The 27,659-nt window shown below is 36.3% G+C and overlaps 3 protein-coding genes across 8 annotated transcripts; 1 reads left to right on the top strand and 2 right to left on the bottom strand.

Moving 5' to 3' along the window:
• Positions 1 to 164: 164 nt before the first annotated feature.
• On the bottom strand, positions 165 to 5,926 carry LOC113671575 (ras-related C3 botulinum toxin substrate 1). Its single transcript, XM_027187822.2, has 6 exons — positions 5,728 to 5,926; positions 5,321 to 5,392; positions 5,064 to 5,134; positions 3,364 to 3,410; positions 3,002 to 3,064; positions 165 to 2,017 (listed from the first exon to the last, which is right to left on the bottom strand). Exons 1-6 carry the CDS (start codon positions 5,760 to 5,762, stop codon positions 1,724 to 1,726), a joined length of 582 nt encoding a protein of 193 aa, XP_027043623.1. The 5' UTR covers positions 5,763 to 5,926; the 3' UTR covers positions 165 to 1,723.
• Positions 1,920 to 27,352, top strand: LOC113671519 (DNA ligase 1). Of its 6 annotated transcripts, XM_089185537.1 has the most exons (29): positions 1,920 to 2,043; positions 6,520 to 6,628; positions 7,124 to 7,186; positions 7,629 to 7,957; positions 8,133 to 8,194; positions 8,334 to 8,835; positions 9,417 to 9,510; positions 9,900 to 10,007; positions 10,624 to 10,680; positions 10,841 to 10,937; positions 11,506 to 11,581; positions 11,712 to 11,776; positions 12,178 to 12,279; positions 12,482 to 12,558; positions 13,026 to 13,117; positions 13,231 to 13,330; positions 13,777 to 13,862; positions 14,099 to 14,214; positions 14,471 to 14,566; positions 15,043 to 15,153; positions 15,468 to 15,539; positions 16,177 to 16,245; positions 16,341 to 16,416; positions 16,599 to 16,681; positions 17,104 to 17,256; positions 17,430 to 17,564; positions 18,050 to 18,112; positions 18,714 to 18,806; positions 19,097 to 20,045. In XM_089185537.1, exons 4-29 carry the CDS (start codon positions 7,912 to 7,914, stop codon positions 19,181 to 19,183), a joined length of 2,718 nt encoding a protein of 905 aa, XP_089041663.1. In that variant the 5' UTR covers positions 1,920 to 2,043; positions 6,520 to 6,628; positions 7,124 to 7,186; positions 7,629 to 7,911; the 3' UTR covers positions 19,184 to 20,045. The 6 variants fall into 6 exon arrangements, with proteins under 6 accessions (XP_089041663.1, XP_089041662.1, XP_089041658.1 ...); XM_089185536.1 differs by lacking the exon at positions 6,520 to 6,628; XM_089185532.1 differs by lacking the exons at positions 1,920 to 2,043; positions 6,520 to 6,628; positions 19,097 to 20,045 and adding exons at positions 6,690 to 6,992; positions 27,251 to 27,352 and having other exon boundaries at positions 8,121 to 8,194.
• On the bottom strand, positions 19,710 to 22,490 carry LOC113671520 (uncharacterized). Its single transcript, XM_089185582.1, has 4 exons — positions 22,085 to 22,490; positions 21,812 to 21,961; positions 20,879 to 21,406; positions 19,710 to 20,361 (listed from the first exon to the last, which is right to left on the bottom strand). Exons 1-4 carry the CDS (start codon positions 22,416 to 22,418, stop codon positions 20,063 to 20,065), a joined length of 1,311 nt encoding a protein of 436 aa, XP_089041708.1. The 5' UTR covers positions 22,419 to 22,490; the 3' UTR covers positions 19,710 to 20,062.
• Positions 27,353 to 27,659: the final 307 nt, after the last annotated feature.

The following is a 27,659-nucleotide window of genomic DNA, read 5'->3' as shown; positions in this document are numbered from 1 at the left end:
ATAACCATTTGGGCCTGCCAGCATAAGTAGAATGGCAACAAGGAAAGAGTTAAAAACCCCAGCCAAAGGTAATTGTATGCCTCAAGCTTGTGTGTGGAGAGTTGAGGCCCTATAACCTGGAAACTTGTACATACACCTTCCAGATTTCATCTAAACAAGAGACATTATTTCTTGATCTTTTATTACATAATTAAGGCCAAAATCTTGAATGCAAGGTAGAAATATAACACGAATTTCACAAGATGTTACTGCCTAAACAATGAGCTAGATTTACATAAAAAAAATTATAAGGTTGCAGAGAAGATTATCCACACTTCTAAACTTAATACATCAAGACATCTTACTTCAAAATAGACCAACTCCTCAAATGACCATTCCAAAAAGCAGTTCTTGTCTTAATGCCATTTGAAGGCATATCTTATTTACAAACTAGCAAAATGGAAATTCGGATTTAGCTTGTTATGATCCCTGAAAACGAATCAAAGTCCGTACATGGTCTTTTTTCAATCCGATATATATGTAAGATGGGTAACAAGTGTCCAAAGCGACAGTTTTACGCAAATGAACAACACCCAAGCTATCCAGCTGGCAACCTAAATCAACTAAAGCAATAACAAAACAATCAAAATATACTGACTCTGGAGTGATACACCCAAGCACGACTGTAGTACTTTCAAAATCATAATTTGAAAGATTAAATTTGTTTCATTTTTTTCACAGTTTACTCACAAAACCCAATGCAAAAATCATCATTAGAGGAGATGTTAAAGACTAAACTAACAAGGAGCTGTGCTTTTAAGTAATGACAGCTTTCCATTTAACAATGGCATGAATTGGGTTTGTAAACAAGTTAGAGCAAGCGCTGCTTGCCAGTGTGTATGGGATCCAGCCTCATTCTCTTGCTCTCCATGCACAAAGTAAACTGAATGATCACCCACCTTCCCATCGACACTACGAAAAGCACTTCAATAAATCCTCATTAGACAAAATCAATTATCAAACAAGAACCCTGTCAACTAATAACTACAAAACACAAGCCCTAGCCTACACAGCTAGCAGACTTAAGATAACAATCAGTCTGAAGAAACTCGCATGTAAATCTCATATATTCTCCTAAGGAAAAATCACATAAAAGCAGTGCCAGCCATACAGTCACGCATGCTATTTTCTAGTGATAAAAGAAAATTCCAAATGAAGGGACAAAAAGGTTGGTGCAGGAGGAACATAAAACTTGAAAAACAACAGAGAATAACAGCTGTATTATCACTGAACATACATCTGAGCACTCATTCTAACACTACATGTGGAAAACAAAATGAACAGAATTATCTTCAAACCATAAAAATATTTGAAAGTTGATTGTTACATTCACATCACAAATTCACTATGTAGAGCAATTAGAAAATTATGTTTCTGCTTTCTTGAGCCTTGCCCAAGAATGCTATCACTTCCATGAAGACCTATCAAAAGCTACATATATCTAGGTACCCTTCGAAAAACTAAAAGAAATAAACTTCATGTACCCAGTTGACACTGCCACTCAGTGAACATCAAAAAACATGATAGCAACTTGTTTTCTCATTTCAATATAAACTAATAGGAAAAGATTAATAATTCCTTTTTCAGGACAAATTACTTGAAATGTGTAGCAACAGACCAAACCAAGGAAATATCCACACATAACATGTTGTCTGGTTGTTTTTCCAAAGCTACGGTCTTTAATTTATAGCAGTAGACATCCACCTTTCTTCTTTGTTTTCTTAATTGTTGGGCACAGGACTGCCCTGATTGCCTCATCAAAAACTGTTTTCAGTCCTTTCTGTGTAAGAGCTGAGCATTCGAGGTATTTTTGCGCACTAATTTCTTTTGTCATTTTTAAGCCATCGGTATACAATACAGGTAACAGCTTCTTCTCTTTCAGTTTCTCGAGTGTTTCCTTGTCATCCCGTAAGTCGAGCTTTGTACCAACTAAGATGATTGGGGTGTTGGGACAATGGTGGCTTACCTCTGGATACCACTGGAATGATAAACAATCAAATTAAGGTAATATACTATGGCTAATACAATTAATTAACTAAAACAGTTATAATTGCAAATCTGCAAATCAAAAGTTACATCATCCTTAGTATTAGTCAATCAACCTTGTCTGTCATTGTCACTAACAACAGTTCTTATCTACACAACCCTTGTACATGAAGTTAATTATACTACATAATCACATATCCAATCTGTAATAACAACTTTGTGATGTTGTACATTCCTTAAAGGAAAATTTCTTATCATATCACATACGCTGGCTTATAAATTGTAATTCATAACCTCTTGAGGGAAAACTATGATCTGTAGAAGTTAGTTATCACAGTACTGTAAAAAGTTGTTTAAGAAGTGAAAAAACAATAAGACTGTCAAAAGACAGTATGCAGATTGTTTATGAATTTAAAAATACCTGGTGACTGGGTAATTTGGAATTATCAACTGAGTTGATAACATAAATTGGCCACCATAAAGAGTTTCAAAGCTGACAATTTGAGCATTAGCCCTTTAACAGAGCAAATGACAAAAGATTAATGCTTGAAATATCATTTTTGAAACTCTTCATAATGGCCAATTTACATTATCAACTCAGCTGATAATACTAAATTACCCTGTTATACTTCCCCACCAATACAGCAACCCCCTTTATACCTTGTGACAGTTTGTGAGTGATTAACAACAATCAATTACTGATATTGATAATTGATACAAACAAACAATGATTGCCTGATTAGCTTGACTAAATATCAAATTTCATCAATAAGATATGCCATGAACTAAATAAGGCTGGGCACACCAAGTTATGTTACATACTCCAACGAAAGAGATGAAAATAAATAAAGTAAACAAAGGACAAAAACTCAACATGCACACTGAAGATGGATGATAAAAATGACAAAATGGCCAAGGAAAGCTGATGAAGAAACATACTTGAATATTGTATCAGGAATTTAGAATCCAAACTTACCTTTGCTCGAACATTTTCAAAGGAAGCTGGACTTATTAATGAGAAGCATATTAGAAAGACATCCTGCAACAGAAGAAAATTCAGTACTTTAATAATTTAACAATCATTTACACCCTTACCACAGCATAATTGTCTATTTCATAGGGTTATTTCCATAGGCTCCTTCAATTTGAAGCTAACATTGGCCCAAAAAATATCTTGTATATTAATACAATGATTCTTCCCACAAACAAAGAGAAGAAAATCCAACTTTATATGGAGAGGTCATATAAAATCTTGTTGTTGTACTTTGGGTGAAAGCCAGGGTACATTACTGATTTACCATTCTAAAATAATATAAGACAAAGAAAACTAATACTCACAGTTTGTGGATAAGAGAGAGGTCTAAGGCGATCATAGTCCTCTTGTCCTGTAAGACACAAAATGTGCAAATATGTATGACTGAAATTTCAGGAAACATCATAACCAACTAAAACTTACCCCCAGAATACCGAGAGGTTGGCTGTGATGGAGAGATATAAATACTGACTTGTAAGAACATACTGTTACTTGCTTCATACGAAAGAAACTAGAATAACCACTGGCAGATAAAACCAACTAGGCCATAAAGAATTAGCCACTATGTTATGAGATATATTCCTGATTCCCGGAAGAAGATGAGAATCAGAAAAAGTGTGGAAGATCGCTGGACTAGATATGGTTGACACAATCACAAAATTTATTTCTTAAGGTGAATATTTCTTTCTTTTCAATATTTCCCTTTTAGTTTACAGTATTAGTTTACAAATCCATAACAAAGGGTGAGAAAGTGGGGAAGTTGTAGATTTCAAAAGTTTCCATAGTCTATTTCCTCCGGAAAGTACTGGAGAGAGATGTAGAGAAAAGATATAAACATGGAAATATGCCATTAAATTGTCCCACATTACACGTGAATCAGCCTGTCATAATGTTCACCCTTCAAGCTAAGTGCAAAACCATAAAAACTAACAGGACCCTCCTTCGGCAGCAATGCCCCACTTGCTCTGTTGACAAATGCAATTAACTTCACAATGATCAACCATTCCATTGAACTGATTTTTTTTTTAATTTCTTCAGCTGCACCCATTCAATATGTTACAGCAAAACATATTGTTTCAGAAAAAATCTTACAATATAAGAAATTGAAAGTAATGGATCATTATTATCCATGAGAATGACAAATATCTGCTTATTATTAAGATGTTTACTCTTCCTCAGTGAGAAAACGAAAGAGAAAAACAGGAAAAAATAACAACTTGTGTCTTCCCTACAACAAATATTACCAAGTTTGCTTCCTAAGCAAATAAATGACATCAGAGGGAGGAATTTATTCTCTACAGGAAACAGGAAAATGTAATGTCTAGATGTACATTTTGGGATGCAGTTAGCATGGTTTAATCTTTGATTTCAGCAAAGAAGCTCTTTAAACAATTATGTATATTCATCATACTTAAATAAGGGAGTAAATTTTCCCCCAACTCTGTTGTTAAGAGGATTGTTGTCAAAATCATGAAAAAATCAGTTTCATCATAGCCTGTTATTTGACTTTCAAGCCTGAATAAAATGCAATGCCATTCGATGTAGCAAAGGAAATAAAACAATTTTGTACTCTTCATAGCGATAATAACCATTTTATGTAAACTTTGATTATCTTATTTTTATTTCTGATTTAATTGAATGTTTATACATTTTGTTAGTTGACCAAAGTGAACCATATTTTTTGATACTTTCATCGTAATAGACTATGCAACTTTTAACTATAAATACGATCGAGTCTCGGACTATCACTATAGTAATCTAAATAAAAAATAAGCCAACATTATTAATTGCCATTCCAGGTTGATGATTTGTCTCGCGAATAAATGAAGAAATGATACCCTGAAAACCTTCGTGGTAAACGTGCATCTGAATTTCCATTAATAACCATTTATGATAAGTTTGTTAAATAATGTCACCTTGATGTATCTGTTTGATAGCATATTAGAGATCTTGTGTTCTTTTGCTTTAAAAAACGAACCACAGATCAAATGAAGATTGAACTTACCAGCAGTATCCCATAAACCAAGATTTATAGGCTTGCCATCAACCATAACATTTGCAGAATAGTTATCAAATCTAAAGAAACGGACAGAAATTCATATTAGCCTGACTTTAACTGTTGTTTTTTTTTGACCATAGGAATTATCGATTCTATCGCTCAGTACAAAACAACAGCAGTAAGAGATTCAACGGTTGAAATAAAATCGGCAGCGAACAAAGTCGCTGTGAGAACACTAGATGAGAAAGAAATATAGTACTTACACCGTAGGAATATACTCCCCCGGAAAAGCGTTTGTGGTATAGCTGATCAACAAACATGTTTTACCCACGGCACTAAAAGAAAACGAGCAAACAGTTAGAAACTTACCTCACACTTTAGATTGAATTTTTTAAAAAGAATCCATCGCGAGGATTTAAGGTAAGCGAATAAGCGATAAGTTCTCAGAACGCTGGAACTAAAAGAACGCTGATCATCTTCACACGCCGGTAGCGTGAAAATTACGATGGCATTGAACACCGAAATAATACGATTAGGGGCGTACAAACGGTAAAAGTGAACAGCTAAACGTATATTATGTTTTTAAAACAACTGAACGAGTGAAGAATGTTCAGCGAAAAGGAATTCGCGATTTATATATCTTTAAGGTCATATCAACAGGATTGCATACCCATCTCCAACAACCACACATTTGATTGCTTGCATCGTGGCTTCGAGCTCCTCTCAAGTTCAATGCAAACCCTTCAAAATCGAGCTGGGAGTCTTCACTGAAGTCAATTTACGATGTTCTATGGTAAATCTCTCTGACAAAACCCAATCTTATACGAGAATCAAACGGAAGTTCCAAAGCGATCGAAGGAGTCCGCCTTATAAGAGCTGAGAACCTAGCCTCGCCACACCCTCTAAATATATACGACCCCCAGCGAAGTGGCCAAAAATAGCCTATTTAACGGGGGTATGCTGGGTCCCGTTTCTCCCGCGTTTGCTGAGACGAATTTAGAATCCGTCAGCAAATAAAAGCTGGCTTGACCGTTCGATGGTGAGCTTCTTCTGTGAAAAACTTGCCAGTTCGTTGTGTTAGAAAGCAACAGTGATCACTGAATCTCGAGATTACTTTTCGCGAAACATGATATCCCAAATTGAATAAGTTAATAGCAAATACCGGCCATCAGGAGGGGTCATGGAAAACTCCCGAAAAGGGAACCTTTGATCGGTTTGAGGAAATAATCCTTCTGCCACAGTTTTCATAGTAAGCTTCTCGTTTCCACCAGCAGATACACCGTTCGAATTGTTCAAATGCTTCAGAAAAGACTGAAAAAACTTTACTTTGTATTTGTAAGAAAACCAAAGAATTTATTTAACAGAATCTTTATCCTCTGACTGTGACTTATTTAGTCTTAACTTTGCCAGTGAAAATCTGAAGTCAGAAAATCATCCTTAGATCGAATTTTTTTATTTCTAGATTATTAACGAATTAAACATCAAAGAAAAGTTGGCCTTTTACCAAGATCACTCAACTGAACAACTTCAGGGTTTTGCAGATTTCTTATTTTTGAGGAGGTGGATAAACGGTATTAATTTGTATCGTATTTTAAATTGAATGGCGCTGAGTATTATTTGAAATTTTAATAAATAGAGAAATATCCATTCTATATTTAACCGATGCATCTAAATTAAAGTTATTGATAATTTCTGACAGTCAAATACCGTAAAGGTGAATATTGAGGCTAATTTAGAGTAATTTCCGCTTAAAGTAACCCTCCCCTCCCCCCTGACCTCTATGCAACACCAAACATCGTACCCAGGGCTCCTCTTTATTTTTACAAGAAGTGGCGGGAACTCTATGTTGGTGAACATGTTACCTGAATTTGTGTTGTAAAATAATAGTCTGTACTACGATCACTAAACCACAGGAATGACTCAAAGAGGAATAACGTGAGTTTATACTCCTTGATTCTTAGGAGCGTGGTTTGAGTAAAGATCAATGAAATTGTAAATGTTATTGTGGCGATCGTCTACCTTGAACCAATTAGACGCTTACAAAATTATTGTCTCTCTGCCTCCAGTGCATTTTTCTCTCCGTGTGCGAAACCAAAGGTTAAAGATAGGAGCGAAGAAGGAGTAGCCAGGTATGCTTGATGTATTGAAATGTTTAAGATCTATGTCGTTAACGTTGTCGTTTATTCTTCAAGACTTCATTGGAACGATGTATGTCAACATGGCATAGGGTAATGATTGGGGTGAGACTAAGCAGAGGTTAATACCACGAGCTAGATTAGTGGGGGCGCTTAGAGGACTGCCGCCAGCATCCCTTCTTCCTGATTGAGCTGAGTTTACTTTTGTAGTCTATCATCTTTCATAATGAGATTCATATGTTTTTGGTATGGAGTGGAGCCATGCACCAATAAAACTTTTCCATAGACCCTCCTTTATTTTGCAATTCTCTGTATGATCACATTTTATGCATTGTAGCTTGCATGAGTGCACACCACTAAGAGTATTTATATATTTATTACAGATATGATTGGGTTTTATTGTAACAATGCAGTTAACCTGTTACCTAATTTTCAGTAATGATGACATTGAAGTGAAAGAGGAGAGGACTCCACTGAAGTTCAAACCTCAAACTACAGCTTTAGATTCACCTCCGGTCAAAAAGACTTGCAAACAAAAATCACGCCGCATACTTGATGATGCTAGCGACGAAGAAAACAATAAAGAAGACTTTTCACCAGCCAAGCACAGTGAACATATTGATATCCTGAAACAAAACACTGTATTGCAAGAAGAAAATACTAAAACAGAGCATTGTGAAGTTGGTGACAATAAGGAAGAAAGCAAATTCATAGAAGTGATGTCTCCACAAAATGAGAGGATGCATATCCCTAAACGAAAGACAGGTTTGCAAATGACAGTTTAATACTTATTTTGATACTGTCCTGAATTCCCCTGGTATGTTTTTACAAGTCACCAAAAACAAGAGTTAGCTGCCTGCAGCACCTGGGTTTATAAGAAGTACATCTTTGATAACTGTTACATGTATATAACACTAACATTATTCAGGTCTTTTCTCAGCACCAAGAAAACCTGCCAAAAGGAAGGCCTCAAGTGAGGAAGAATCTTCAGGGGAAAATCAGGTACAATGAACTGTATGCATAAGCTGATTTTCTTAAATTTTTTTGTAAAGCATAATAAAACATGAGCAAGATTTCCTGCAGTTCCTTCTAAAATGTAAAAGAACAAATTATTGTGTTCTAACAACTTTATTCTTTTTAGGCCAAAGTGGTGAAACGAGCAAAGTCAGAACAGGACTCTCAGGAAAATCAAAGAGAAAATCTTGACAAGGCAGGCAATCCTACATCAAATGAAATGAAAATGGAAAAAGCAGAGAGAGGATTAAACTCTAGAGTCAAGGAAGCAACTATTGTTAAGTGTGAGAAAGATCAAACAGCAAGGGGATCGGAATCTAAGGGCAGAATGAAAGAAAAAGAAAATGAAAGTGGTGAAGAATTAACTGAGATGAAAGAAAATACTGAAGAAGACAAAAAAAAGAAAAAAACAAAACCAAAAAAAAATTTAAAGAGTGATGGAGCAAAAGGTGATATGAGGCTGATAGGCTCAAAACATGCTGAAACAAAAGAACAGATTAAGTCTAGTAAGGAAAATGGAGAGGGAGATTCTGAGACAGTGATAAAGAAAGATAAAGAAGAAGAAATATCCTACAGTCAAGACTCCAGGGGTGAAAGAAAAGTTAAAGGAGCATTCTTTGACTTCTTCTGTAAGTACGCGGAATGTTCATGTGTCAGTATATGTAAGTTTTTCTTTTCAAGTAGTAGCCTAGACATAAAGCATGCAAGCTACAAACAATACAGTGAAGACTGTTAAGACAAGGATGGAAACTAAGATCTTTGATTTACTGTTTCTCTGCTGTAAGTCTGACAGGTTTGGAAAACCATCCTCAATCACACAGAAGAGGGACATAAGGCTGTTACTCCTCAAGAGAAAAACATGTTGTTTCAAACTTGTTGGGTAGTCACTAGCAGCTGTTAACATCTAATTGAACAAAAAAAACATGGAGATTTTCACAGAAGGATCATTAGTAGTGTAAAAAGGGTTCATTAATATACATTGGCAGGCCTTGTGGAAGGGTATGGCCTACTTAAATGACCAAGTATATCATGTCTGGTGACACAGAAATTTAATAAAGAAAAGTACTTTTTGGGAAATAATATGATCTTTAGGTTAGGGGTCCTTGTCAATACCTGATACAAGACACTTAACTTCACACATGATGATGTCTCTCTCCACCTTTGATTTTAAGCTCACTGGATTACTAAATTTCTGATTTTTTTCTTAAAGCTCCTAAACGGTCCAAAAAGGAAGAAAGTAACAATGAAAAACTTCCAGAGAAGAGTAAAAGTGACAGAGACAATCCGCCAACAAAGAAAACAAGGTGAGAAAGAGTGAAGGACAAACCCTTTAATGCCCAGAAGTTATTGACTAGTGATGTCTCCTTGTAATATCCATACATAACTCAGCAAACAGGTATTGAGAATACTCAAACTTATCAGGCAGATGTTTTTTTCTTGATCTAACACTGCATTCTTGTTACTAATTTTCAAGGAAATGTGTAGCAGCCAGAGGGGAGACTTCAGAACAATCAGATCTTGAGGGTTACAGGGTTACATGAAAGTTTAGGTGAAGATGCTGAGACATATCTAATCCCTTCCCTAATTTCCCTATACTCATAAGCAATGTAAGGGGTTGGTTTTTAGACTTAGAGAACATTTATATCTGGTCAAAATAATGTTGTCTTTAACTAAAGTACCCCACATTTTATAGCTCTTCAAATAAAACTGGGCTCAGTGAACCTGTGAAGGCCACAGAATATTCTCCAGAGAAAAGTGACTATCACCCCATTAAAAATGCTTGTTGGAAACATGGAGAAAGGTAAGTAATTGTCTATAATTTTAGTTTCCAACAAACTCGCAATAAATGGAATTATAATTATTGTTGGTATAAAGGAAGAAGCATCAACAAAGTGCAATTTTGTACTCTTAATTCAGGGCCTGACAACACACCCCATTTCATCATCTGTAACAATTAGATTCCCATGCTTCATGAGTAGTGTTTCTTACCTTACTCTCCTAACAATTGAGCAGAGCCCTACACAATCCCAATCATTTCAGTCCTGTCCTAAAGGGCAGTTATCTTTTTTTTCTATAATTTATATGCAGTCTCTACAAATTTTAACTTGAGCAATGTGCTATATGTGCTGTTATTAAACTGAATCTTAAAAAGCTCACTTCATTTATCCATTTATCCTTCTAACAATTATTTATACATTTGTTCACCCAAAATTTTTCAGTCACCTTTAGTTAATAAGCTTTTTTTCCCCCAAATTTTTCCTATAACATCTTTAGATTATTGTTATTAGCAATGTTTACACATGAAGCATGAGTGTCAGGGAATAAATACCTCATGTAGTCCAGCCACTCTGTAAATTATTAAATGTACATTTGTATTATCAGTGCCCATTTATAACTGTCTAACTCATCTCTTTTAGAGTACCTTACTTGGCTGTAGCCAAATCATTTCAGGCCATAGAAGACACTTCAGCAAGGTAAGTACAGAGTGACATTTTTTGACCTTTGTGTAGATGTACACATAGATGAAAGAAGACTGTAACTAAGAATGAACCCTTGGTAGCTTTAATTATTTGTTATCATTACAGTAATAAATTTATTTCAATTTTTTTTAAAACTTATTTTATGTCAAAACAGGTTTAAAATCACCTCCATCCTCAGCAATTTCTTCCGTTCAGTGATTGTTCTTTCTCCTGATGATTTGCTTCCATGTGTTTATCTCTGTCTTAATAAGGTAGAAGATATGGATAATTCTTCATCAAATGTTATGTGAATTGACATTTTATAAGAAGTAAACAACTGTAAGTTAAGTACATAATTATCACTACACTCCATAGGCAAGGCTGTTGAAACTGAGTGTACATTATACTGCTAGATTTCACATCAAATTCTGACAGCTAAAATTAAAAGAAATGTCTGGTAGACAGTGCAGAAAAATGATTATTTGAAGGAGTGAAGGGGTGAAAAGTTACAGGTGTGGAGAAGTTCTATAATTAACAGAGGTGTCTTCAATGGTGAGCCCTTTACACCCTAATATCAATATACAGATTCTTCTAAGTGTTCCCTTTACATTCTCTCTGCTATTGATAAAACAAATGTTTTTAAATAATCCAGTGCTTCTTGAGTTTTCAATGATTTATTTAGTTTATTTTCATTGCCTAATGTGTGATTCAGGTGTGATATTGAAAGAAGAAATAAGATGTGAGTCACTGTTAGGGATTAAAGAGTTATGCACCAACTGTACGTGTCTGAACAATTATGTTTGAATTGTTCCTTGATCACTTTTTGTCCATATTTCATAGCTGGCTCCAGCATATGAAGGAATTGAACTTGGAATTGGAGAGAACATTCTGATGAAAGCAGTTGCAGAGTCAACAGGTGCACCAAGAGTTTTATAATCTATTTGATATGACAGAAAAAGTTAGCAAACTTTGCAATCAGACAGTTTACCTTTTCTTTCAGTTTTTTTTTGATATTTCAATTTATATGATATAATTTCTTATCTTAGGACGAAGCCTTCAACAGATAAAGTGCGATGTTGGGGAGAAGGGAGATTTGGGAATAGTAGCTGAGGTATTTTTTCAGCTAACTCTAATTTTAATCTGAACATTGAGTAAATTTGAAACTTATTATTTTCTAATTTTTTTTTCTTATACGGTGTAGAAGTAGGTCATAGCTTACTTTACAACACTAGCAAGATAGCCATATTAGCATCTAAAAAGTTATATACAATAGTCAAGCAAAATCATAAGAGAGACTTGGGATGACTACTAGTTAAGTCTTATTACCTGATTACTGTTGGCCAGTATAGACTGATACTGGACTATTGCCATTATTTAATACATTTATGTTAACTGTTGTACCAACAAAATCTTGATCATATATATAGGGCACAAAACTTACAAACCCTCAGCAAAACTTTAAGCAGAGTTTTCAATCTGCTAGATGAATGGTGTTTTTATTTTACCTGTCAGAGTTGCCGAAGCACACAGCGCACCATGTTTGCCCCACCCAAACTAACTGCCACAAGTGTCTTTACCAAACTGAAAGAAATTGCAATGATGACTGGACACAGTGTGAGTATAAACCCACCCAGCACATAGTAAACAGATAGTTTGGCTTTTCTGGGTGTTGCAAATTCTTTTTACCTAATATTTGCACTTCAAGGGTAGAAGTCATTATTGACAGAGACTCATGGCCAACTTGTTTAGAATTGTGAAAATTTAAGTTCTCTGGGTACAGTGATGTTAAATAATCTTTGTCAAAATTTTGTTACAGTCCATGACAAGAAAGTCAGAGAAAATCAAAGGCATGTTTGTAGCTTGTCGTGATGCAGAAGCAAGATATTTGATTAGGTAAGCTGTTGCGGTAAAATTTAATTGTTAAAACCATTATTGGAACTCTTCTTTCATTATTGACTTATAATAAAGAGGTAATTTTTCCGGGCAATATTAAAACATTATCTTGCAGAAAAGTGATGAGAAGAAATCAGAAGTATCATGTGGGGGATGCAGTTTGATTCAACACCAAATTCTTTTTCATTTAAGCTCTGAAAGAGCCTAAATGAAAGATGTTTGGTTATTAGATGTGTGGGAGATAGACGGGAGAATTGATTCTGATATCTTTAGAGTGAAAGGATTAATTTCAGTGAAAGGATGTGAAATGGGGGCTTTGAGTGGGTAGAATTGAGACTATTTGGTTTTAGATGATAAAATTTTTCCTTTTTAATGAAGTTGCTAGTTTGGTAACTGTAGGATTGACTTTTATTGCAGTAAGCTTGAATGTGTCGTGCAGCGAACTTGACAATATTTCTTGTGTTCAGATCTTTAGGAGGCAAGTTAAGAATTGGTCTTGCGGAACAATCAGTGTTAACAGCCCTTGGACATGCTGTCTTTCTCACCCCTCCTAATAAAGGTACAGTATTATTACATCTATATAACATTCTGTATGAAATGAGTAGCAAAACTAATTGAATCACAAACCTGTGAAAATGATTTCTTAATTTGTTCCTTTTCTTCTTTTTTCAGAGTTCCCTCCTCCCATTCTTGACAATGCTAAGAATTTTTCTGGTGATGCATTGAAAAAGAAACAAGATGAAGCTGCTTTAATTGTCAAGACCTGTTACTGGTAAGAAATATGATTCTCACCTGTCAGCCCTTGAGAAACCTTTTGGTTCTCAAAGTTATTCATACAATTGCTTTGTCAAGATTTTGATTTTCTTGCCATTAGGGGTGGAAAGAAAATTGAACAACTAAATTTGTAGCAAAAGCTGTGAGGAGTTTGGCAACCTGTGTTTGGCAGTCACAAAGCAAGCTGTAGCATTTTTAATACTCAGTGTTTTTGGTCTTAATTTAAAATATGATAAACATTTGAACAAATGTTGTGTCATATTGCAGAAAAGAAATTTCTCTTTTTTCCTTGTGACTGAAATTTGTATTTCAGGCTAACATTTTAATATTTTAGGTCCCTGACAATTTTTGAGTTAGGGCTAAGTCCATACCAAATGCCTTAATGATGCAATCAAACCAAATTTCTCTCTTCACATATTTGATTATTTGGGTTTTTTTTGGTAGTGAAATGCCCAGTTATGACAAGCTGATTCCATCTCTTTTGGAACATGGCCTAGAAACACTGCCTGAACACTGTCATCTAACACCAGGTAAATATACATGTATTGATCAATATGAAGTGGCTGTTCTTCCCTGTCAGGCCAGTTGCATGTAAGAGATTCTCTGTCCTTGACACTACAACTAGAAATAGATTATATCTTCTTGGGAATAGTAGGTTTTAGCATTGTTTTAGTGGTTAAACCCCTACATGTACGTGTGAGTGTTGCGTAGCCATTATTTAGGGGCAAGTACTGTTTGGAAATGTACAGCTTGGATTTCTACTCAGGTATTCCACTGAAGCCAATGCTGGCTCATCCTTCCAAAGGAGTGGAAGAAGTATTCAAAAGATTTGAGGATGCAGCCTTCACATGTGAATATAAGTATGATGGAGAGCGAGCCCAGGTTAGGAATTATTCGTAATATTTATAGTTGTTGTGTGTACTGTGTCACCATTGTTAAGGTCTGAAGATGCTGTAGTATTCCTATCGACTCACTGGCACTCATAAATTGTCTAGGGTAACTTGTTGGATGATAAAACAGCTGCCTCACAAGGGCTCATACAGTGAGGAAAACCCATCTTTTCCCATTCACCCTGACTGCCTGCTGTTACTTAAGAATGTTTAGAGTTACAGAATGATTTCTTTTTCTTTGTTTCTAGATCCATGTACTAGAAAGTGGAGAAATTCACATTTACAGCCGAAATCAGGAGAACAACACATCCAAGTATCCTGACATTATTGAAAGAATGCCAAAAGTTAGTAATTCTTATCCTTTAGGTACATTCAGTTGGGCAGAATCTCATCCAGATTCAGCATGTTTACTTTTGGTTCACTCGGGTAGCCTTTTTAGCAAGGTCATATGCACTTTCCAACTTTTTAGTTATGTTTTTAGGACAGAAAATCTTTAAAGTTTACAGTTTGTTCAACCATTTGGAACACTCTTACAACCCAACCCAGACTCACTAGTAGTGCCCACTTAGTATACTTCATAACAGACACAACAGTTGAATTTATCACAATTGACTACTATTAGTCATATGTAGTATTTTTAACTATTCATTTATTTTTCCTCTAGCTTGATGGTAAGCTATGCCAAGTTATTATTTTCATATAAATGTGTACAGCTCTTAGTCATAGAAAAGTAACATCTCATCTTCCCCAAACTTGAGCAAACTCACATGGTCAGCTATGCCATACTGTTCAATGTAAAGTGCTTTCCTTTCCTTCATAGGTTTTAGGTGATGAGGTTAAGTCCTGCATAATTGATGCTGAAGCTGTGGCGTGGGACAGGGAAAAGAAACAGATTCTTCCTTTTCAGATTCTTAGTACACGTAAAAGAAAGGTGATTTATAGATTGATCTTGCAGTAAACATACCATAGTCAGCCCTTGCAGGATGAGAGAAAGAGTATATGCCAACCAAAAATAAAAGAGCATTTCATAACTTTTCAAGTTTAATCCCGTAGTTCACTTGGTCTTCCTGTAATTTCACCATTGTCAACTTCATATGTTATACATTTTACTTTATTGTGGTAACAAAACTAGCATCATTCTTCTGCTTTAACCAGTAAACTAAAGTTTCATGATGCAAATAAAGATAGGTTTCAGTTTTTTTATTCCTTTCACTTGGTTGACTTAGTTCAGTTTGTATTCCCAAGGATGCTGATGCCTCAGAAATAAAAGTTCAAGTTTGTGTCTATGCATTTGATTTGCTGTACCTGAATGGAAAGGTATGTCTTTAACAATGTATTAGTATATTTTTCATTTGGGAGACCAAAAAGTTAATAGCCATTTTATTTATTTTCCGGTGGATGAATATTAGTTAATATGATTTCACTTTTTATACATTTCAAGAATTAAATTTGTTCTCTCTCAAAATTGAGAGAGGAGGAATAGGGATGTAAAATTGTATTGCAGAGATTTGAAGGATGTAAGTTAAAGAGTAAATGGGAGCTTCTCTCCCTACCAAATATGGCTTCCTGTATTAAAAAGGACAAGCCAAGAGCTTCTCTTGCTGACATGTGGCTAACCATTTAACTCCCAGAAGTGATTAACATAAAACTTCTCCCTACAATATCCATACATTCTTCAGCAAACAGGTAATGAGAATATTCAAACTTATCAAGTAGAAGCTGCTATCTAGCACCAAGTTCTCATAACTAATTCACTAGGAAATGTGTAGCAGCTAGAGAGGAGAATTAACAATCAGATCTTGGGAGTTAAAGGGCTAACAGTATTAGTTGGAAAGAGCACTGCTCCAAAAATCATTCCTATCTTTACTTACTATCAACCACCATCCCCCTTCCAACACCTCTAAGTCCACTTTTGAATATATTTGAAATTATTGTAACCTTTGGTCTATTTCAGTCATACATCAAGGAAACATTTCGAACTCGACGAGAAGCTTTACGATCATCACTCACAGAAGTTGAAGGGGTAGGGGAAATTTTTTATATGCATGGTTGTTTCAATTTCAAGCAAAAACATTGCAAAAACAATTATTGCATTTTTTTTTTTTTTTACTATTACAGGAGTTCATGTTTGCTCAGAGTTCTGATTCAATAAACACAGATGATATTGCAGAATTCTTGGATGAGTCAATCAAAGGTAATTAATTGTTGATGATTCTGTTAAATACAATTTTCAGGTTTTCTCTTTAATTTTCAGACATCTAGGATCGTACCTTTTAGAGGTGTAAAGCTCACTCTCTCTCTTTAGTTGTCTATTCTTCCCAAAAATGTGTTAATACCCTTGTGAATTGATTTTGCCTCTGTTCTACAATTTTTCAGGTAATTGTGAGGGTCTGATGGTTAAAACCCTTGACATGGATGCCACATATGAAATTGCAAAACGCTCACATAATTGGTTGAAGGTAAGTCTTACTTTTTTACAAATTCTGAAAAGAATACTAAGAAACAGAATGTTATAGATTTTTAGTGCTGTAGGTGTTTCATTTTAATCCACAGCTGATTTATTTACATTGTAGTGATGATTAATCCTTGTGAAGATAAACTGTTTCTCTTTCATTTCAGTAATCACTATTGTAGTTTTTATTTACTACATTGCTATGATTCCTACAACCTTGTTTTGTTGCTATGAAATTTGTTTTACTGTATAATTTCAATATTTATTTTTAAAAAAAACATGTCACTGTCTATGTAACAGGAATAAATCATGTTATTTTAGCTGCTTATTTCAATCATACTCTGTTGTAATTAAAGCAAAACCATTGTTATAAAGAGAAATTTGGTTCATTGCAATTTTTGTAAATCAGTTCATCCCCTCAACTTTCAGTTGAAGAAAGACTACCTAACTGGTGTGGGAGATACTTTAGATGTAGTTGTCATTGGAGGTTATCTAGGTAAAGGCAAAAGAACTGGCTCATATGGTGGATACCTGCTGGCCTGCTATGATCCTGAGAATGAAGAATTCCAAACCATCTGTAAAGTAAGAAAAAAACTTACAGAATATTTCAAATTATGTCATTGTCACAGAATAGAATTCTTCCCAGGTCTACTCATACCCAATCTATGATATTATTTAATCAACAATCTCTCTGTTCAAACAAAGTTGCTCTAATGTCACCAGGGTCATTTTACTTTCAATATATTTCTTCTCAGATTGGAACAGGTTTTACAGATGAGCTACTTGACAAACATTACCAGTTTTTTAAGGATCAAGTGATTCCACATCCAAAGGCCTATTATCGCTATGATGATAATCTGGCTCCCGATCATTGGTTTGACCCAGTTCAGGTGACAAATCTATTTTTCTAGACAGGAATTTTGAGCATGAGATTTGTTCTTGTTTGTGACTTTACAGATGTAGTTACATTCTGGTGGGTACTGATGGGTACTGATTTATTTCAAACAGTACCTTGTGTTTAGATCAGGGTGGAGGGGGAAAGTAGGATACCCCCCTGACCTCAACCCCAACCTGTTCCCCTCAGGTAAGTAGCCCATGTGAATACTGACCCTTTATCAAACATCAACAACTTGCTATGATTGCAAGTCGTAGCTACTAAAAGAGAAAAAAGAAATTACTTTGATGTTGCTAGAGGCTTGATTATCCAAAGTTTAAAAATACCTCAATTGTTATTGATTTTGAAACCGGCTTTGTTTACCCTTAAAATGCAATACAACATACATATACATGTAATGCTTAAAGTGTATCCTTTGCTTAGGTTACTGGGTGCAGTTTTATTTGAGTGTAACGTGAGTTTGCTTCTTTTGGGGTGTAGGTTTGGGAAATCAGAGCAGCAGATCTTTCAGTTTCTCCTGTTCATAAAGCAGCTCTGGGCCTGGTAAGTACTACGTTTGTAAAATGCTTCCTATGATAATTATTTCACGAAGCTTTTAGTTAGTCCAATACTCTACGAGGTTTACAACACTAAATGCCCCACTAGCCCCGCCCCCCTCCCCCCTCATTCCACCCGAGGTCTATCAGTTAAGAGGGTGGCAAAAAATATCAGTCACTACTTTTTTTTCCTGGTACAGAATTCCTTTTTTTTGGTTGAAAAACAATGACATTAAGCACTATTTAAAATGGAAAGCAGGATATTTTTAGTATTTTGAAGCATTAGACGTAGCAGTTACCGGAGAGGGGGTGCGGTTACGCCAATAAGTCTGGAGCGCCACGTAATATCCATGGTGGAATCCCATTAATGACGGGCGAAGATCTTTGTTTGTTTCTCAGAGATGCAATTTTGGATTTGGAAACTCTTGATTAAAAACTTGTCGGTTCAATTGAAAACGTAAAACCCCGATTAAGGAACAGGAACGTATTAGTGCCGCTTTAGGTAAACCACTGAGGGGATTTCTTTCCAGGTCTAAGAGCCAGAGTAGGATTCAATTACGTCTGCGTTTCAACTTACAGAAGAGTTCTTCCTCGTCGTTGTTTATTAGGTGGATCCTGTTAAGGGAATATCACTGCGGTTTCCTCGCTTTTTAAGAATCCGAGATGATAAGAAACCTGAACAAGCCACGGACAGTTCACAGGTTAGGAACAATTTTATATTTAAGGAACGATGTTTACCATTTGGCACGAGAGTTGGTGAAACAAAAATATGCCCTCTGGTGAGGTTATAAACAACACTCAGCCAGTTTAGGGTTTCCGGTCCGAGGCTCTGCAAACTTACCTTCAGCGAGCCTTTAGTTCCCTGAACCAGTTTCTGAGTTCATATTTTGCAGGTGTCGTGCATGATTCTAAGTTCTATTTCGAACTCGTCCCTTATCTCAGAAAATTGTTTCGGAGTGCCTTTAGAAATTTTAGTTTCCCTTAAATCTAGGTTGCAGAAATGTACAGAAGCCAAGAAACTGTAAAGAATAACGCAAATCCTCCACCAACCATAGAAGCCTCCGATGACTTCTATTGATGCAAGAAATAATTCCTTTCCGTATCTTGTGGAAAAAGAGGAATTGGCGTCTCTTGAAAGCCTAGAAAAGTGATTTACTTGCACTCGCCAAAAGCATTGCATCTTCGGTTCACAGTAAGCGTTTATTTGGACGCAGTGATAATAGGACGAGTTGAATTTTTAATGAAGATGTGTTACCAGCTGCTGCTCTGACTTTTACGCCCTTTGTCTCACGAGAGTGGTCAGATTTTAATTTCCTCTAACATTTATAAGACACTGTGTAGCATTTAGGTACTGAGAATTAAGCCTGATCAAGCTGCTGCGCGCGGAGGGACTAAGCGGAGCCCCATACCTATGTAAACATGATGACCATGCACGGTGGTCGGAAGATGGTAGAACCGAACCGTCTCTCGTTTACTCGGTTTAAATGAACCCCACAACTTGAAGGAAGTTCGGATAAAATGATGGGAAGTAAAAAGGACCAACTTGAGCTCTGGGACCTGCCTATCGTAAGTAAACGTAGTCCAAAAAATCACGTCCGTGTTAATGCAGTCCACATCTATATTTGACAATCCACTCGAATACAAATACAACTAAATAAAATAACTTAGAGTTATCTTAGGGGAGCATTCCCAAGTGTACACTGCCCTAGAGAAACTGAAATTTCGTGAAAGTTTCATGAAGCTGCACTTTCCGATGGATAATTTTAGTAATTTCTGTGAATCTGTAAGTAAATCAAATCGTACACTATTTCGTCTGAGAATTCCTTGTGTATACTAATATCACGATATGACAGAAGCCGTAATTTGTGTTATATTTTTTCATTATATTAAGAATTATGATATTGTGTGAAATTCCACAATAAAATTTTTTTTTAAAAGTTGTTGCCATGTGCATTGATCACTCGATAAAGGTGATAGTCACTTTACCATTTCCAGCCGTATTATAACAACATTCATTTTCCTGATTTGTTCCACTGTTAAAAGATCCTCCTCCACCACCACAAGAGGGATCTTCATTAACACCTCCAGCTCCCCCAGAGTAACCTCCACCGCCGCCAGCTCCCCCAGAGTAAGCTGGATGTCCGCCGCCACCTCCGAACCCACCGTTATACGTTCCACCCTTTCCACCATTGAGAAATCCTTTGCCACCTTTACCTCCTCCTCCCCCATTACCATAAAAGCCACCGCCGCCGCCACCTAAAACGATAAAAGAAATTTCCAGTGAATCTCTTTATTGGTACCTGAGCGCATCTATATAAATGGCGGGAGAATACCTTTTTTGTTTTATTTACAACTTAGTTCTATGTTTTTCTATGCTTTGCCTTAGAGGACTTGAAAAGCAAGTTACGAAAATCGAATCCCTGTTCAAAATAAGTCCGTGTTATTCCTGCAATGCTTTTGCTGCATCACCCAAATTCGTAATTAATCAACATTCTTGATAACTGTGCAAATGTCCATCTTGTTTACGTTTATGACCTAGAGTGCATTTGTAAACTTGGTGGCTTTAAAATAATGTAATATGGGCACAAGAGCGATGAGAATTTAAGAGAACGAGCTACATTCAAGTGAACTAAGATTTTGCAAAGTGTTCGACTTATTGGCGTGTATGCTTCCAATGAATAAGCCCCAATGATTGCCACAAATATGGGTTTTTGTAACTCATCTCACAGTACCCCTAGTTTGAAGATGATTGGGTAAATCTCATCTTACTAACCTGGCCTATTACCAGCGCTACCTCCTCCATTTCCGCCAGTTCCTCCTGACCCCAATGGCGAGGAGTACCCAGTATTCCCTGTGGTGCTTAGAGATGCATCACATCCTGAATGTTGTTCTGACATGTTTTTAATTCCCCCACCACCTCCAGCTATGATTAAAGGCGTATTGCTTCCTCTCACCACAAATGTACCTCCCCCGCCTCCTGTAGTTGTTTTGGCGTAAGGCCCTCTTTTTCCTTTATGTCCAACAAGTATACGGATGATCTCATCTTTGGTCAAAATAAAGTTTCCAATCAACTTGGCTCCTCTTCCTCCGTTCTGGACGACACTGTTCTCACCGTACCAACCTGCACCTCCTATTGCTTCTATTTTATATTCTCCAGTGTATGGCACAGTCCACAATTGAATACCGCTGGACACAGTAACTTTTCCGTCATGATCTTGCCCGGTATAGCGACTGCCAATTGAGCTTGGACCACCAGCTGCAGTCGAACCAAGGTTTGTAAAGACAGCTTTAAACTCTGGCTCTGGGTGGATAGACAAAAAATAAGAGACGTGTTGTTGTTGTAGGCCATGTAGCAGCCTAACTGACAACAAACATACCTTTGGCGCACTCCGAAGTTCATGGAAATGTGTGGTAATCTTTTCGCGCCTTGCTTGATAAAATAGTGGAAAGAGTTGTCATTCAATCAGTTAAACTTGGTTTTTATTATTGAAAGCAAAGAATTGAGCGTTGAATTTGCCTTTCTCACAGAAGTTTCCAGTCCACCCAGATAAGTTACAGGCACACGTGTAGTTCACGTGATGGTTTATGCACCTGGCATTGTTTTGGCACTGGTGTTGAATGCAGTAATCTGCGACTGGATGGGAAAAATCTCCAAATGAAACTTACTCACACATGAAAGTCATCATGAAATATTTGTCTTCCTAACCTTCTTTTTTCATGTCACAGTGAGCTAGAATAGAGTTCCCAGACCTGGTGGAATCCAACCAGTATGTACCGCTAACCGCTTGTCCTCCCTCACTCGCCTTAATCTCTCGGCACGAATAGGCAGGCAGCTCAGAAATAGAGCCGAGAGGTACTGGAATTGTGGAAAGTACGAAAATGAGAAACAACGATGAGTACCACTTTAGAATCCTTGAACGAGGTACTTGTTTGAACTTTGAACAAAAAATCAATTATTTCTGGTGTAAAGTTCTGTTACCTCGTTTTGAGTTTCTCGCCATGTAGTATCTGTCTTTATGTTTGACAAAGTCCTCAGGTCTGGCCTCTTTGGTCCGGTTGTTTAACTCGCACTTTGAATTAAGTATATCGATGTTATAGCTTTGACATCTGAAATCAGTGTGACAAGCTTCCCTGCATTCCAGCGCGACGGTACCGGCTTGGCTCTCAATCTTCATATAGGTGTGGCCCCTGAGCATCTTTTGAAAAATGGAGTAAATGCCGGCTCCACACTGGTGGCTGGTGATGCCGTAGAAAATTTGAGTCATGAAAAGCACGGAAAAGAGTGAAGGCTTTCCACAAACCATTCGTAACATTTTTCTATTCTGGCATCTACAAACACAAGCACCACATTCCCTCTGACAGATGCTGAAGATCTGGGGTAGACTCTAATAAAAGTTTAAGAAAGGAGGAGACAATTACAAAAAAACTCTGAATATACGTAAGAGAGAAATTGGAATGAAAAAGCTTCATGCGTCACTAGAAACCCATCAGCTCTTCAAGCATCGACCTCACGAGCTTTCGTTTTTGGATTTTTGGCAAAACAAATTCTTGAAGCTTGAAATTGCTCACAGTTTTCCTCGAGCTTCGGAAAACTGATCGCATCTAGGAACAGATCAGGTAATATCTGCGCAAAACTATCCGTGCATATGTTTGGACCCAAGAGACAGATGGATGCAATTGTTAATATACACCTGTTTGGTCTTACCTGTGTAATAGAAAAGTTTTAGATTTTGTTGACGTCAAGTCTAATCAGAGCACTTGTCCCCGCATGTAAACATTGTTTGGCGATCTAACTATGAATTGTAATTTAAAAACTGCCAAAATCTTTGTCAGCAACTTGGTGTCTTGAAACGTCATAACATGGTCAACCACGGACGATTAAAAACATTGTCAATAGATAACTTTTGCTGTTTAGCTAAAATTTGTGAGGTAAAGTTATAACTTCAATTTAAGAACACGAAAAAGGAAAATTTTAATGCACAGTATGTAAATGTTTACAAATACGTGATTGACATCAGCATTTGTTTTTTTTAATTGACACCTTCATGTCCTTGCGGTCTCTTGAGGCGTAAATAACAACATCAAACTAAAATTGAATTATTAATTTGAAAAGATGGAAATTTAATGCGTAAGCTCCTGCACGCAATTTCTCACCGTATATCTGTGTAAAAGATGTTCGTTGTCGAACAATTGGATGTTAGCGCTGAATAATATGTTAAACGCTCACTGTGACCCAGCTATCAGATACTTTTTGTAGTGCCCCCTCAAGTCACGCGAGGAATAACATGAAAAGTAAACGAAGTCAGTCGTTCCTCCGTATCACGAATGTCCTATACCCCATTCACATCAAAGCTTAAACACGTTTTAAAGTTGTTTTGCTAAACACAGTTCAATTTTTTTTTCGTAGAAACTACTGAACATAATATTTTTTACTTAAAATGTAGCACATTGGAAATGCAAGTCAACAAGCACTTGAATCTTATGGAATATTAAGCTTTTCGGTTCTCTGTTATAATTTTCATTCAGTAACAACCAGTTTAGAAGGAGAGAAGACCGGAATTTAGTTTTCTAAAGTTAAAAATACGGGATGAAGAATACTTTTAAAGAAAAAATATTGCCTTCTCTGGGAGCAATATGACGAGCGCGTTAGAGGCTTTTTCAATTAGTTACCGTCAAAGAAATTCCTTATGTGTCAAGCTGAAATAGTATGTGACCTTATCTTCCTGCTTATATTTATCAAAGCTCATAGGGTAATTAACGACTAAGCCTACCATCGACTGCGCAGCCATTCTGACTCCCGTTTCATCATAAGACCTAATCTGAAGGCGAGTTTCAATTTTTGCTCTCAAAGTCAATCGTTTAATAATTTAAAGGTTCTCAAGACGACCTCTTAAGTGCAGCAGATTAAAATTAATGAGCACAAAACCCCTCTAATTCCTCATCCCTTTATACGAATTTCAGATGAATGCACGAAATATCTAAAGGTAAAAATCCGATTCACAATCTTGGTATGAATTAGTTTATAGAAGAGAGTGAAGAAAAGTATGCAATTTGTCAAATTCCTTATCACCGGTAACTCCGCCAGGTGATCAGGATCATAGTTTACAAAATATTTACTGTGACATTTTGTAACGTCTTTAAGAAACAAGCATTGACTGAAAAAGAATCCTGTACTGCTGATAAAGTAAAGAACAATTTTTAAAGCGAAGTAGATGCGAAAAGTCGCACTGGGACATGCCAGTCAAACAGATTCGGTTAATCCATAACCAAGCGTGTACTAACTAAATCGAGACTGGGCTTCATTTTCCAGACTATTCATTTTCAGGGAAATAAATTATTTGAAATGTGTACGATCAAGAATCCCAATTTGTTTTCTTAGGATTGTGCTGTTTTGCGGTTACTCCTAAACGTACTACAATCTATCGGTAGAATTTTTTCACCTTCAGAATATACAGATGGACTCTCCTGGTTAGAGCCTTGTCTTATGTTTTTGTATTGAATAATTCCTAACAGCTGCATCTTCATCATTTCAAATCTACCCCAATATCTTTCTGAAATAGTTCTCCAAAATTGCATGAGGCAGTAAATATTATTATATCCAGAGATATTACCGCGGAATTTGAAAATTCAGTCATTGAAATTTATAAGAGGTCTCAATGGGGTGATGGCTTTTACAGCTAACGGTTAATATTTTGCCACTTTAAAGATTTTTTTTTATTCTATTGTTGTCGCCTTAATTCTTTTTACAGTTAACTTTTTTATTGGACTATCGGTTAAAATTTGTCAATTTTTTTGACTAAGTTTTTTGGCCGTTTTACGGCAATCTGTTCACTCCATTGAGATCCTCTTAAAACTTTGCTTCTCTAGTTCTAAAATGTGCTTCAAACACAAAGAAGCAAATTGCATGGGATCAAAGCACAGTATTTACATATCATATTTGTGTAAAATCAATAGATGCTAACCTGGGACACGTTCAGGTAACTGCTGGAAATTTTGGTGCATCAAGGAGTGTGGGCCCAATTTGAGATCTAATCCGTTTTCAAGTCAAGTTACTGAACTAATGACATCAAAGTTTCTTCTCGTTCTTATCCTCATGCTCTGTAACTTGGCCGTAATCAATTTAGCTTACTTAAATTCTGACTTAGGCTTCTTGACGTATCCCGATTAGTCGAACTTCTGCATCGAAAGAGCGGGAGATGGCGAATTCAAGTGTAATCGAACAAATCAACTCCTCTTGGAGTGACATATCATGGTCTGTTGTGTTGTGCAACCAGAAGAAACAAAATTTCTTTTCATAGGTTTCATTTGCGCTGAAAATATCACCGATGACGGCCAAAACAATCACCACTGAGGAGAACAGTAGCAAATGAACCGAAAAAAAAGCAGTCACTGAAAAGTGAATTTAAAAACTCGACGAAGCAAAAAGAGAGCGATATCTTTTGCTCGCGGAGAATTAACACCTTTAAAGTTTTTACTGGCGAGAGAACATAATGGGGAAAAAAAATAAAAAAAAAAATAAAGAATCTTATTAAACTATTTTCTCGGCTCCTTTGTAACTATTTTGAGACCTTTGGGATCCACATTCATAATTTTTGTAGGACAGCATACTGTATGCTTGTTTCTGACCAATCAAAAATTTCATATCATCGTCGGAACACAATTTTTTTGAGACAAAAATAAAGCGTTTTCTTCGTAACTGATACTCCGCCACTAGAGTTTCTCAGCAAGAGACACTTTTCTTTAGCATTTAAGCCCTCATGAGGGCTTCTACATGACTGAAATGCTACATATTTTAATGATGCAAACACCGAGAAACTTTGGCTACTTACCCTTGGTTGATTTTAAACGGATTACTCCTGTCAAAAAAGATACTAGCTCCAAAATTTTAACCTCATCTTGCTTTGTCTGGGATGGTTAACTGCATACTGACAGGAAATGGGACAAAAGATTCTTGGCCGTGTCCAACCGTGAATTTTACAATCGTTTTTCTTTTTTTAGAGATATTTGCACAAAACAACCATTTTGGACTTAATTGCTATGCACAGCAACGAAAATACAAAACATAAGCTGTACTAGACGTAATACTCTCTCACTGACAGCCTGAAATAAATTAATAAATATGTCAACAGGATACCCAATTTTAATCAGCTTCATGTTCGAAAGTCTCGACTTTCCCAACTTTTGTCCCCGTTTACAGATTTCCATGAACATTTAATTTTTTTTTTCAATATTTTCATGTGAAAACGCTCTTTCTAATGTTCTTCTTTGAAAATTTACGCGGGAAATTGGCACGCGGGCCGGCCAAAATTGAACCCTTTGCGAATGCGTGGTTTGACGATTGACAACAGACAATGCATACTGTGCAGGTGGCTGGTAGCGAGGCCAATAAAAGCTTTACCCGTGAAACAGGACAGAGCCAATAAGTTTGAGAGAGAGTGAAACAGGATAGGATCTAATGGACGGAGAAACCAGCAAAGAAAACAGTTGTCGTGATATTGTAGATTCTCGTATTTCCGATAAAATATACTACCTCGTTCTTTCCCAAAGAAACCTTGCTTTTAAGCTGTGAAATGTTATAACTCAAGTCTAATGAAAAACAAACAGCTATAATTTGAGAGCTAGGAACCAATTTATTGATTTTTAACCAAACTGTAGTTTGAAACTATCAATTTCTAGAAACAATTAATTCAAAACAATTCGTAATTAGCATTGTTTGTGTCTAATGACCTTCACAGTTGAAGACAGAACACTTGCGATCTATAAATACTCAAACACAACGTCTGTAATGCTCCGAAAAGAGCCGGAAAAGGAACAAAATTTTTAGGTTTTGCAGGAGATAAATTCCCTACGGTCAAAATGTATCCACGAAAAAACCTATTTCAGCAAATACTGTTTGTTAATTCAATAATCACTTTATTACGTTCATCGCAGTTATAACAACATTCGTTTAGTTGATTTGTTCCAATGTTAAAAGAAGCTCTACAAACTTACCTTCAATGAGCTTTTTAGTTCCCTGAACGAGTTTCTGAGTTCATATTTTGCAGGTGTCGTGTATGATTGTAAGTTCCGCTACTTCTAAATCGTCCCTAATCACAGAAAATTGTTTCGGAACGCCTTTTGAAATTTTAGTTTCCCTTAAATCTAGGTTGCGGAAATGTACAGAAGCCAAGAAACTGTAAAGAATAACGCAAATCCTCCACCAACCATAGGCGCTTCCGATGACTTCTATTGATGCAAAAAATAATTCCTTTCCGTGTCCTGTGGAAAAAGAGGAATTGGCGTCTCTTGAAAGCCTAGAAAAGTGATTTACTTGCACTCGCCAAAAGCATAGCATCTTCGGTTCACAGTAATCGCTTATTTGGACGCAGTGATAATAGGACAAGTTGAATTTTCAATCAAGATGTGTTACCAGCTGCTGCTCTTATCTTTTACACCCTTTGTCTCACGAGAGTGGTCAGGTTTTAATTTCCTCTAACATTTATAAGACACTGTGCAGCATTTAGGTAATGAGAATTAAGACAAATGAAGCTGCTGCGCGCAGAGGGACTAAGCGG

Source organism: Pocillopora damicornis, chromosome 10 (genome assembly GCF_964200805.1).
Source record: "Pocillopora damicornis chromosome 10, jaPocDami1.2, whole genome shotgun sequence".
NCBI lineage: Eukaryota > Metazoa > Cnidaria > Anthozoa > Scleractinia > Pocilloporidae > Pocillopora > Pocillopora damicornis.
This window is presented reverse-complemented; position numbering and strand designations above follow the sequence as displayed.